We start from the raw sequence: 13210 nt of genomic DNA, 5'->3' as shown, positions 1-13210 counted from the left end.
TCCAGCTGTGAACACGTGCTATCCTTCAAGTAAAAGGAAGAAGGATCATGAGGGTGATTCACAGATCATCAGGGCGGCCATTCCCACTACAGGTCCAGAGTGCACTGGCTTGGGGAGCATGGTTGCCTCCACCTCTGTTTTGAAGGGCAGGACCACCACTCAACAGAGCTGTGTAGACAGAGCCTTCACAGAGAGCCATGTGGGTAGTGCCTTTGTAGAGAGCCACTTAAGCAAGTCCCCTCTCCCCATCCCCAGCCATGAGAGTGATGCTCCCATGCCCATGTAGATCTAGAGGGCAAACCAACAACTCAAAGAAGATTATTCTCGAGTTTTAAGATATAATAGAATTTGCTTTGATATGTTCTGGACTTGTTTAGGAGCTGATGCCCCTTCCTTCTTTCCCATTTCTCTTTTGAAATGTTGGAATGGGATTCTCTATCCCACAGCTATGGTACCATTGTATTTTGGAAGCACATAACTTGCTTGTTTTTTGTTTGTTTGTTTTTTGTTTTTTGTTTTGTTTTGTTTAATGATGGGGTCTCACTCTGTAGCTCAGGCTGGAGTGCAGTGGCATGATCATGGCTCACTACAGCCTCTACCTCCTGGGGTCAAGTGATTCTCCCACCTCAACCACCTGAGTAGTTGGGACCACTGGCTTGCCCCACCATGCCTGGCTAATTAAAAAAAAAAAAGGTGTTGTAGACACAGGGTCTCCCATGTTGCCCAGGCTGGTCTCACACTCCTGGGCTCAAGGAATCCTCCTGCCTCCTACCTCTTAAAGTGTTGGGATTACAGGCATGAGCCAGTGCCTGGCCACTTGTCTGCTTTTATAGGTTCATAGCTGAGGAGAAATTTTGCCTTAGGATGAATCATACCTCAAGTCTCACCCATACACAATTTCTATGATGTTTAGATGAGATTTTGGACTTCAGACTTTAGAGTTGATATGATATGGGTATAAGTTAAGACTTTCGGGACTGTTGAATGTATGTATTTTGCATATGAGAAGGACATGAATATTGGAGGGGTCAAGGATAGAATGTCATGGACTGAATGTTTGTGTCCCACTCGAAATTCAGATGTTGAAGCCTTAACCCTCAATTTGATGGTATTTGGAAATGGAGCCTCTGAGAGGGAATAAGGGTTAGGTTAGTTTATGGGGGTAGGTCCCTCGTGATGGGATTAGTAGACTTATAAGCAGACAAAGATCTCTCTCTGCCATGTGAGGACACAGAAAAAAGGCTGCTATCTGCAAGCCAAAAAGAGATTTCACCATAACCCAACCATTCTGGCATCTTAATCTCAGACTTCCAACCTCCATAACCAAGAAAATAGATGTCTGTTATTTAAGCCATCCTGTCTGTAGTATTTTATTATGGTAAGCAGAGCTGACTGAGATATAACCTTAGGAGCGTATTTCCATTATGTAATAGTTTGCACAAATTGTATAAAATATGTTTCAGCATATTTGCTTTCTTTTCATCTCTTTTTTCTGGGAAAGAGATTCTTAGTTTAAGAAATGTTTCCTTTAAAAGGAAATGACTCTAATTTGTCACTGAATCCAGAACCCAGGAGCCAAGTGATAGAAATCCAACAAGACAGAGCATGAATTGTGTTGTATTAATAATTCACACTAGCCTTGGTGAGGTATGTCTGAATTAGAGTCCTGTACTATGACTGCAAAATGACTTTCTTTAAACAAACACAGATATTTACACAAGATATTTAGTGAGGTGTATTGATTTCCCCTCTTTGGGAGTTTATAATATCCATATTATTCCTTTACTTTTAACTGTGTAATTTAATGGTAATTGACATGGTTGGTCCCATATGTGGGACAAATGAATTAACCTGTGCAGAAATCTCAAGGGGAGTTATCAACATCATATGGCATAGCTGATTTCAGCTTTCAAGTGAACCGCTTGGATCTTAGCAAACAATACATTCTTTCATTCTAAAATAGAACTTGCTAGAAAAATAACCAAAGAGGAAATGCTACTACAGTACCTGGCCTCTCAGCAGTTCATATGCTGTCACTCCCAGGGACCACCAGTCAACAGCAAAGGAATAGCCTGCTCCTTTTCTGGAGCTGAACATCTCAGGTGCTGAAAAACATGAAAAATTAAACCAGTTGGATTCCCTGAGACATTAATATTATATTTTCTCAACATGTTCCTCCAAAGGAGAATTACCAGGATCAAAAATATAAACACTTTTATGGATGTTTATCATCCGTTGCTAGATTGCTCACAGCAGGCAAACATTTCTAATTTTCTAATCTCTCTCAGTAGCCTCATTCATCAGCCAACACACAAGGCATGCATAGGCCTTCATGGATAAACTCTTCTCTTATTTAGATCATGCACCGATTAAAATTTGGGTCCTGTTGGGCCTCAAATATGTGGCTCACCCTGAAATCAAGAAGGCTAAGAAGATGTTATTTGTTTTGATTGGGAAGGTTTGAACTAAAGGATCTAAATTTCTATAACAGTCGCAGACAACGTGCAGAATTTGGTACAGCATACATTGGATAATCTCTCTATCTCAGAGTCACCTGGAAGCAGCAAGGGAAGCACTTGCAGCCATCTGTTGGGGATGAGGGAGGGAGAAAAGAGGGAGCGAGCATTCTGGAGAGTGTAAGGTTTTACAACAGCTGTGGGTTCTTTACACTTTGTAACTGTAGTTCTTTCAATTGATTCCAGTGGAAGGCAGAGCTACAGTCAATTTTACTCCCAGAGAGGACCCCAAGTTATGCATTCTCTAAGCACTTTGACACACCATGAACCTTTTACTTACCCTTTTAAGAATAAACCTAACTCCTGAGGGATGTAATAGGGAGAATGAAGCACAAAGCAAAGGCAGGGAATGCTTCTGCATGCTCACCACCATATTCCTACTGTCTAGTACAGAATCTGGCATTCAGAATCACTGGAGAGAAATTTGTTGAACGAATGAACAAATCAATTGCTCAAGCAATAGTTGTGATCATTAGCTCTGGAGCTGTGCTCTCTGGGTTCAAATTCTACCTTCACCACTTATTGTGACCTTGAGCAAGTTGGCAGAGCCTGAGAAACAGCAAAAGCAGAACAATAAGGCAATCTTTCTCTTTTCTTTTCTTTTCTTTTTTTTTCTTTCTTTCTTTTTTTTTTTTTTTTTTTTCTTTTTTGAGACAGAGTCTCACTCCATTGCCCAGGCTGGATTGCAGTGATACAATTATGGCTCACTGCAGCCTCGACCTCCCAGACTCAAGTGATCCTCCAACCTTGGCCTCCCAAGTAGCTGGGACTACAGGTGGGTACCACCACATTTGGTAAAATTTTTGTGCTTTTTGTACAGATAGGGTCTTGCCATGTTGCCCAGACTGGTCTTGAACTCCTGGGCTTAGGTGATCCACCTGCTTTGACCTCCTAAAGTACTGGGATTACAGGTGTGAGTCACTGCACCCAGCCAATAAGGCAATCTTTATAGGGTTAGAAATTAACAGTGATAATCCAAGTCAAAATCTCAGTATGGTGCCTAGCACTTATAAAGTGCTCAGAAACATTGGGTAGGCTTCTAGAGAGGCAAACATTCATAATAATTGACCTAGTTGAAAGATATGTATGGTTGATCCCAAGCCTCCTGTATAAAGTGCTGGCTCTGGGCAAAGGAAACTGGTATGACATGGGTCCTGCACACACAGGTTTTCCCTACCCAGTGCACTCATGTCCTTTTTAAGTAAAATCCTGTGAACAACATCCAACTAGAGAGGTAGAGTGTTTACATCCCAATGCCCAGGACTAGCCCTGACTATAAGAGCTTGATGCAGCAGGAATAAGGAGGGCTATTTCCCTAGTGCATTCACATTTCATGAATCACTGCATCCTTTCTGCAAGTCACAGCCCCCAGTGCAATTTAGGAGGTGATGGCCCTGACCCCACACTACTCCCACAGAAAGGATGGACTATATTTCTGCTCTCCCTTCTCAGTATCTCACAACAAGTCATATCAGATAGTCCCCAGGTGATGGGTGACAGACACGTCACTCAGAGAAGCTACAAAGAACTTTGAGGGATAATCAGATCCACTGTGCTAAGAAAATGCCTAATAGAATAAACATTACTCTATAAAAGTTATGTATCTGTCATATTGGATTATCCTTGGGGTTTACATGAGTATTCTTTTCACTTTCTTTCTTTCTTCCAGCTTTATTTATCCAGTATTCTTTTTTATCCTCTTCTACCTGGTCTATTTTCAGGCATGAAAACATTTTAATACACATTTATTCATTCAGCAAATATTCATGGTATGCAAGGCACTGAAGCATTTTGGTGGAACATTAAGAAGAAACCTTATGACAACATATAAAAACATAACAGATGAGTAATTCTTTGAGCCCTCAAATAGCTGAGAAACCAGAGCAGGAAGATATTGAAGGGCTTTCACCAACCCTTCAAGAAGATTCCCTGCACCTAAGAGAGTGCTAAGAGAGTCGGAGAAGGGCTAAGTGTCCTTCAAAAAAGCCACTGAGTATTTTGTTTGGTATTGCTGATTATGTATTTCTATACACATATTCAGAAAAGTAAATAAAACACTGCAGAATTAGCAAACAGTTATAAGCAAATGTCCACGTAAACATGATACAGGTCAAGAAATAGAATCTTGTCCCCATCACTGTGTCCTGTTCTGTTCATAACCCTAGAAGTCACTGTGCTAAATTTTATGTTAATAATTTTCTTGTTTTTCTATATAGATCAATCTCTATGTACATATTTTTAGACAATAGTTTAGCTTTGCCTATCTTATATAGCTCCCAGAAACTGTGGATAAATTGGCTAGCTACCTATTTATTTATTTCAGTGCTTTATAATAAAGGAAACAGTAACAAAGCAAAAAAAAATCTATGCCTTGTATTCTATTAAATTCCATTAAATTAAATCCTATTAAATCAAATCGTATTCCTTGTATTCTTTGGTGTCTTACTTTTCTTACTCAATGGTATGTGTATAAGATTTATCCAAGTTGCTGCATGTAGTTAAGTTTGTTCACTTTTAGTGCTATATGAATATACTGTAATTTACCTACCTATCCCATTGTTGATAGCCATTTGGGTTATTTTCAGTTTGGGACTATTGTGAACAATGCTGTCATGAACGTTCCTATACATGTGAGATTCCTATAAGTGCATATCTCTTTAGAGTGTATTCCTGGCAGGGGAACTGTTGGTGATAAGAATGTGTATCTTTTCTGTGTACCACAGAACTCCAAACTATTTACCAAAGTGTTGTATAAATTCACACCATGACCAGTATTAGATCAGGGTTCCTTTTGTTGAACATCCTTACCCACACTTGGCAATAACTGACCCTTTATTGCCAATCTGGTGAGTGTGTAATAGTATTTCACTGTGGTTTAAATTGGCATTGTCTTGTTTACTAATAAGCTTGACTACATTTTAATATATTTATTAAATATTTGGATTTCCATCATTTGGTTTTCAGATTTTTTTAAACGTGGGTATTAAATTTTGGTCAGGACATAAAGAAAGGGACCCAACACTAATCTATACATTTAATGGAATTAATTCATGGAACTTTACAAAAATGATTCTAAATTTCATCTACAAGAAAAAAATTGTGGAAGTAATATTTTTGGAAAAGAATAAAGAAAGAGTCCTGCATCCCATGTATTAACCTATAAAGCTACAAGATTTGAAATCTACAGAATATAGATGTTAGTACAAAAATGTATTTAGTTTATGATGAACATATTTCAAATCAGCATGGAAAGGGACTTATTTAATACATAGTCTCAAAACAATTATTTAATAATCATACAAAAATAAAGTCAGATCCTTGCCACATCCGTTCAGTCAAAATAATATACAACTGAGTTAAGTAAAAAAATGAAACCATAATCAGAATAAAAATACTAAGCAAACACATCTAAAATCTGGTAAGAATGTCTTGCTAAGAATAGCATCAAAGTTAGAAAACAAAGTAAAAAGATGAGTGGCTTGATAATATTTTTAGCAAGATTTTCATGTCAAAACTAGGCCATAAAACAGCAACAAATTAAAAAATGAGAAATTATATTTGTAATGAAATGTACAACAAATATGATACCCTAGGATTTCATATTCCAAATATATAAAAGGCAAGAATTATTTATATAATCAATAAGAACTATTGGAATAGGATAAAAGTATTAACACCTTAATAGAAAATGAGAAAAGAATTTGAACAGGCAATTGACAAAAGAAGTCAAAGAAATACGGTGGTGATATCATAATGTCATATCATTTTTACTTACCTTTTTTGGGGCAGTTAAAGATATTGATAGTGTAGCACTGATAAGAATGCAGGGAAATGAATATCTTCAGACACTTCCAGAGCAAGTACAAATTAATATGAATTTTCAGAACAGAAATCTATTAACATGTAAAGCCTTTGACCAGAAATTCTTTTGCTCTTTTAATTAATCAAATTAATTAATTTTAATTAAGAAGTAAAAATTGCGTATATTGTATACAACACTATGTTTTGAAATAAATACATTGTAGAATGGCTGAATAGAGCTAATTAACATGTGCCTTACCTCACATTACCCACATTACCGTTTTCTGTGGTGAGAACACAAAATTTTCTTTGAGTGATTTTCAGTAAGAGAATACACTATTATTATTGAATGAAAATTTATCACAAAGAAATAACTAAGTTCCAGGACATAATTCTGCTAACAGGATTTTTACTACAAATTTAAATGTACAGGTTGAGTATCCCCTATCTGAAATACTTGGGACCAGAAGTGTTCGGCATTTCAATTTTTTTTTTTCAGATTGTGAAATATTTGCACTATACTGGTTGGCCATCCCAAATCCCCAAATCAATCCAAAATACTCCAATGAGCATTTCCTTTGAGTGTCATGTTGGTGTTCAAAATGTTTTGGATTTTGGAGCATTTTGGATTTAGGATGCTCTATCTGTATTTCAAAATGAGAAACAACCTAACATTCAACAATAAAAAATTGATTAAGAGAAGTGGGTTTCTATTTTAGCAGAGGCATGTTTATTGACATGAACAAAGGGACAGTACTGCAGCATGTTAAGAGTTAGGGCTCTGGCATCAGACCCCTACGACTGTCTCCAGCTTCACAGTCAACAAGTTTCTTAACCTTTCAGTCTGCTAATTTCTGAAGTGAGAACAATATATACTTTAACAATAGTACTATATATACAATATACTACAATAATTATGTTAATATATTATGCTATAATAAAACTGTAACGATAGTACTGGCCTCACAGAACTGTTTTTAGTTTAAATGACAATGCATGCAGTTACAACAGTGCTTAACATTTAGGAAGAACTTAGCAATGTCAGCCATTCTACCTTCATCATTGTCACATCATCGTCCATGTCTCAGGCACGGCATGTTTCTAGACTTGGGTTTAATTTCATGCTCTGCCAATCACTGGCTGTGTGATTATGATCACATCACTTTCTCTCTGGGCCTGATTTTACCAAATCATTGGGAGCATAATTTTTAAAAAGAGACAGCAGACTTCTACCCACAATACGTCTGGGAAAGACTCCTATCCAAAAGGAGGAGTGTGGCAATCACATAATCATTTTGGAATAAGGCAAGAAACATTTCCAATATGTTAGCCTAACTAAGTTGACTTAGAACCATTTAAAAACCACAGATAAAAATATTTACAAATATATTTTTTTATTTCTCATTAATCTTCCTTTTAAGAAAAAGCTTGATTTCTGAAATCAGACAGAGCTTGATTTAAATCTAGACTTTTCAATTATTAGCCATGTGATCTCGGCCAAATTATTTACCTTCTGATTTTTCTCATTATAAAGTAGTGATAAGTATAGTCCACCCCATAGGGCTGCTGAGAAAAATAAACAAATAAATGAATGTAAAACATTTAACACCTTGTCTGGTCCGGGGAAAGATTTCAAGAAATATTAGTCATTGTTAATTACAAGGGTAAAAGTGGAAGGTGCACAGAATTTTTCCTAGGTTCCAATTTCCCAGTTCTATCTTGTGAGAAGACTAGAAATGCCAACTTTGAAAAAATTACATTATACAGATATTGTACTTAAAACCACTGGGGAGAGGAAAGAAAGGTGGCCTCCCCGTACTTCTCTCACCATGGAAACCAACCCTGGAAACCCAGATGCACATTTTCTGATTTGGCTCCAAGAAAATAGCCCTTAATATGGAAACCCAGGAAACCTGGAGAATAAACTCATCAGAGCAGCAGGCTTGGATATGCTTTTTTATCATTTGAGTACCATAGGTTTTAGGCAGAAAATAGGCTGAATTATATATGTCCATTATTTTAGAAGTGACAAAAGAGATTTATTCCCCCCACTGGTAATTGAAAGCCATGAAATTTGCAGTTGTTCAAATATCATAGAAAATAAGGCTCATGTTTTTTTCTCATAGAAGATTTCTGTTGGAAAGTGAGGTGGCTCTGCATGTAGGGGGTTCTCTTTTCCTCTCTCTCTCTCTCTCTCTCTCTAGTTACATGGGGGAAGAGAATGAAATATTAAAAGAAAATGGCATTGCTCTTGTCCTTGATTTCAAGTTGAAATATTTTACCTTTGAATTACTCTGACCATATCTAGCTGAAACAATTCATTCCACCCCTGACTTAATCCCACCAGTTTAAACAGCAACATCACCACATCACCTGCTTTAAGCATCTTAACTAATTAGGGTAAAGCATGAGTAGTTTTTGTTGTTGTTGTTGTTGTTTGTTTTTTCTTTTGAGATGGAGTCGCACTCTGTCGCCAGGCTGGAGTGCAGTGACACAATCTCGGCTCACTGCAACCTCCGCCTCCCAGGTTCAAGCAATTCTCCTGCCTCAGCCTCCCAAGTAGCTATGACTACAGATGCACGCCACCATGCCCAGCTAATTTTTGTATTTTTAGTAGAGATGGGGTTTCACCATGTTGGCCAGGCTGGTCTCGATCTCTTGATCTTGTGATCCGCCTGCCTCGGTCTCCCAAAGTGCTGGGATTACAGGTGTGAGCCACTGCACCCCGCCAAGCATGTGTAGTTTTTAGTCTTCTGTCATTTGACAGCAACTATGCAGTGTCTAACTTCCTGTTTTTGCTGGATAAGGAGCTCACCTAATGATATCTCAGTCTGTTGCCTAATAAGTTTTAGTCCTATTTGCTTATTACATTTACTTTAGATGCTTTACAATTCAGTTCTGTGAATTTTAAAACTATTCTTATATCTGATTCAAAGCTCCTTCACTCACCCTGCTGGGCTGGTTTCAGCCACCCCGGTATGGAGGTGGAGGATTGATCTGGCTCTCACACACGTCCTTCTATCTTTTCCTAGAAAGCACTATTTGTTTTAGGACATGAAAGAAGGGTAGTCGAGGCAGAGGGGTCCTCACACATGTGCTACCCCTGCAGAGTAATCTCTCTTTAGGGGTCTGTGGCGGAAGTTGTGACGCCTAGCTACACGGAGGAATTACGCTCAGAGCTTTAAACCACCCTATGCTTAGACTCCACTCTCAGTGATTCTGATATGTTGAGCTCTATTGGGACTTGCGGTGTTTTCAGGAAGTCACACTGACAGAAGCCTCCCTCCCTTCCAGGCTATACTCCTGGTCATTGGAGGGTCCCATGTGAAGGTGGATCACAGCCTGTAGCTAATCCACCTCCCTTCTCCCCAAGACAAGTCACATTCACTGCATACCTGTCTCCTGCTGCTATGATCCCCAGAAAGACTAGCCCCCAAACTCATCAAACGTCCATGGCCAACCAGGCTGTGTTAACTCCAGGACCAGTCAGCAAGTTCAGTAACTACACAGATATCTAACCAAGAATGAAATTCCAGGTATCTTTTCTTGCAGTCACTCTAAGAGTTTACAGATAATTCTCTTGAGATCTGACTCACTTGCCTTAGGAGCAACCACAGGGAGAAGGGAGGGAGAACTCCCTCTTTCTGAATACTGTATGCCCCCTCGAGGACACTAGCTCTCTCTTTGCATTGTTGAGGCTGGACAGGAAGTAAAGCTAGTTCTGCTAAAAACTAGTTCTGGTGTCTATATAGATGGCTGCTCCCAGAAGGTGAACTTAGAGTTTTTGTAGTTGATTTGTTACCACAACTATACGTGAAACCAACTGACAATTTTGCATCTAACACTATGTTTTTGGTCACCCCTTAGTAAATGCTGAATTGTCAAGGCAAAAACCAGTTCCTCACCTCGCTACACACAAAATAATGCAAAGACATTTAAACTTTCTGGGGCAGAATTTCCTCACCTTTATTTATTTTTAAAAATAATTTATTTGTTTTTAGAGACAGAGTCTCACTTTATCACCCAGGCTGGAGTACAGTGGCATGATCATAGCTCACTGCAGCCTCCAACTCCTGGACTCAAGCAATCCTCCTGCCTTGGCTTCCAAAGCAGCTGGGACCACAGATGCATGCCACCATCCAGCTCCAGAATTTCCTTATCTTTAAACAGAAGAATTCATGGGATTGTTGTGGCACTACAAGTAAATCTAAAATTATAGCTGGGAATGTATTTTGTAAAGTTTATAGCTCTATGTATGTAATGCAGTATTATGTAAATAATGGTTAAAATAATACTTTGCCACTTATTACCATTTTGCTTATTACTGTTTCCTACTTCTTTGTTTGTTTGTTTATTTTGAGACGAAATCTCGGTTTGTCGCCAGGCTGGAGTGCAATGGCGTGATCTCGACTCACTGCAACCTCCGCCTCCCAGATTCAAGTGATTCTCCTGCCTCAGCCTCCTGAGTAGCTGGGACTACAGGCGCATGCTACCACACCCAGCTAATTTTTGTATTTTTAGTAGAGAGGGGGTTTCACCATGTTGGCCAGGATGGTCTCAATCTCTTGACCTCATGATCTGCCTACTTCGGCCTCCCAAAGTGCTGGGATTACAGGCGTGAGCCACCATGCCCGGCCTTGTTTGGTTCTTTTTTTTTATAAATCTGCTCCCACTAGAATGTAAGCTCCAGGATCTGAAGACATTTTCTGTGTTGGTTTCTACAGGGTCACCGGCATCTGAAACAGTGCTAAGCACACAGAGACAGTTAGTAGGTATTTATTGAATCAGTTAATATTTTTGTTAGGAAGTGGGTACAAACGGTCTTCCTTGACACATGAAATAAGTTTTCAAAATGTAATCAATGGTCCTTTCCTATCAAAGTCATCTTGGGTGCTTGCTAGTGGAGAAGACCCATGAAATCAGAAGCTCCACAGGTAAAGTCAGAGAGAAACTTATCAGTTCTAGGTGCAAATCCCCACAGATGATTCCACCTGTAATAAATGGTATTTACAGGAAAGAAAATAAAAGACACTCATGAAACCCATACCCATGTAAGGCTTGGTGCCAGCCATGGTGGTAATCTGTGTCTCCCTGGGCAGCATTGCAGCAATGTTGAAATCTGTGATGTGCACGTGCCCTGCAGAGAGAGAAGAACCACACAGAAAGTTAGGTCCCATTCAACCCAGTGGCACAATCATGCTTCTAACTGAAAACACACAATTAGTCTGTTAATTCTTGTAGGCCAGTTGCAGTCCATCCTCAAGGCCAATATGGTCTTAAACCAACAATTCTCCATTTCATGATATGCAATGATTAGTCTCTGATTGTAAGCCTGTAGTTCAGCCTCAGAAAGTTTTACCCTTAGTAGTTAAGAATTTGTGATCAGGTAATTCTAGTTAGGCATCTTTTGTCTGTTGGTGACGTTTTAAGTTACTTTAGCCTATGAATACTATGAAGGAGACAGCCAAGAGATACTCAAAGTATCACGTTTCCAAACATCCCTTATGGGATTATTTTTTTTTAAAGAGGCAAATAGGCTGGGCGTGGTGGCTCACCCCTGTAATCCTAGCACTTTGGAAGGCTGAGGTGGGCAGATCACTTGAGGTCAGGAGTTCGAGACCAGCCTGGCCAAAATGGTGAAACCCCGTCTCTACTAAAAATAAAAAATAAAAAATTAGCTGGGCGTGGTGGTGGGTGCCTGTAATCCCAGCTACTTGGGAGGCTGAGGCAGGAGAATCATTTGAACCTGGGAGGCAGAGGTTGCAGTGAGCTGAGATCACACCACTGCACTCCAGCCTGGGTGACAGAGTAAGACTCTATCTCAAAAAAAAAAAAAAAAAAAAGAAAAGAAAAGTAAGAGGCTAATATTATTACTACAAAACTGGCATGAATATGGATACGAATATTTACTTCCTAGCCAAGAAAGCATCCCTTTTCTCCAAGTTTTTCTAAAATATTTTCGTACATATTTTTTGTCTGATAGTTCAGGTTGGCCTCATCAGTTCCCAACAAAATAACTGTTATCAAGGGATAGTGGGGGGCGGAGGGTGGGGGGCGGGGATCAACTTTAGGTTTTTTTTTTAATTAAATTTAATTTTTTTTTTTGAGGTGGAGTCTCACTCTGTTGCCAGGCTGGAGTGTCATGGTGTGCTCTCGGCTCACTGCAATCTCCGCCTCCCGGCTTCAAGTGATTCTCCTGCCTCAGCCTCCCGAGTTGCTGGGATTACAGGCATGCACAACCATGCTCAGCTAATTTTTGTATTTTTAGTAGAGATAGGATTTCACCATGTTGGTCAGGGTGTTCTACGATCTCCTGACCTCGTGATCTGCTTGCCTCGGCCTCTGAAAGTGTTGGGATTACAGGCGTGAGCCACTGCGCCCGGCCAATCAACTTCATTTTTAAAGGGATTCTATAAAGAGCACTAGACTGGGAGCCAGGAGGCCTGGGTTCTGCCTTGAACTCAGCCTCTAACACATAGTAGACTTTAAGTCCTTTTCCAAGGTGGATCTAAATTTTCCTTTACATAAAAAAAGAAGGAGTAGACTAAATGATCTCTAGGGTCTCTCTCAGCTTTAACACTCAAAGCAATATAGTGTGGGTCTAATACTTATATGTGGCAGGGAACACACTCTATGAGGTGCTCTAGGGTCCCTGCATTTACAGCTAAAGGGAACAAAAGAGCCGTGCCAAAAGCTCAGGCAGACAAGCCTATTATGTTAGCTGTTGGCATGACAGTCATCTGCTTTCAGAGAATCTTGAAGTGTTGGCATTTCCATTTACATGTGTCTGTGGTTTTGATGAGATACAGCTGTAATTGGAGGGCATGTCATCAGATTCTTCTAGGGCCCACAGTCCACAATCCCTGTATCAAACTTCATTGTCTGCTCCCTGA

At 39.4% G+C, this 13210-nt stretch overlaps 1 protein-coding gene across 1 annotated transcript in view; it reads right to left on the bottom strand.

The window, feature by feature from the left end:
- STK32A (serine/threonine kinase 32A) overlaps positions 1-13210 on the bottom strand; it is a 152320-nt gene that overhangs the window by 24216 nt on the left and 114894 nt on the right. Inside the window, exons 7-8 of the mRNA XM_004042765.5 lie at positions 11365-11454; positions 2008-2105 (exon numbers count right to left, since the gene is read on the bottom strand). Coding sequence (XP_004042813.2) covers positions 2008-2105; positions 11365-11454 — 188 coding nt within the window. The remainder of the gene's footprint in view (positions 1-2007; positions 2106-11364; positions 11455-13210) is intronic.

This window comes from Gorilla gorilla, chromosome 4 (genome assembly GCF_029281585.2).
Source record: "Gorilla gorilla gorilla isolate KB3781 chromosome 4, NHGRI_mGorGor1-v2.1_pri, whole genome shotgun sequence".
NCBI lineage: Eukaryota > Metazoa > Chordata > Mammalia > Primates > Hominidae > Gorilla > Gorilla gorilla.
This window is presented reverse-complemented; position numbering and strand designations above follow the sequence as displayed.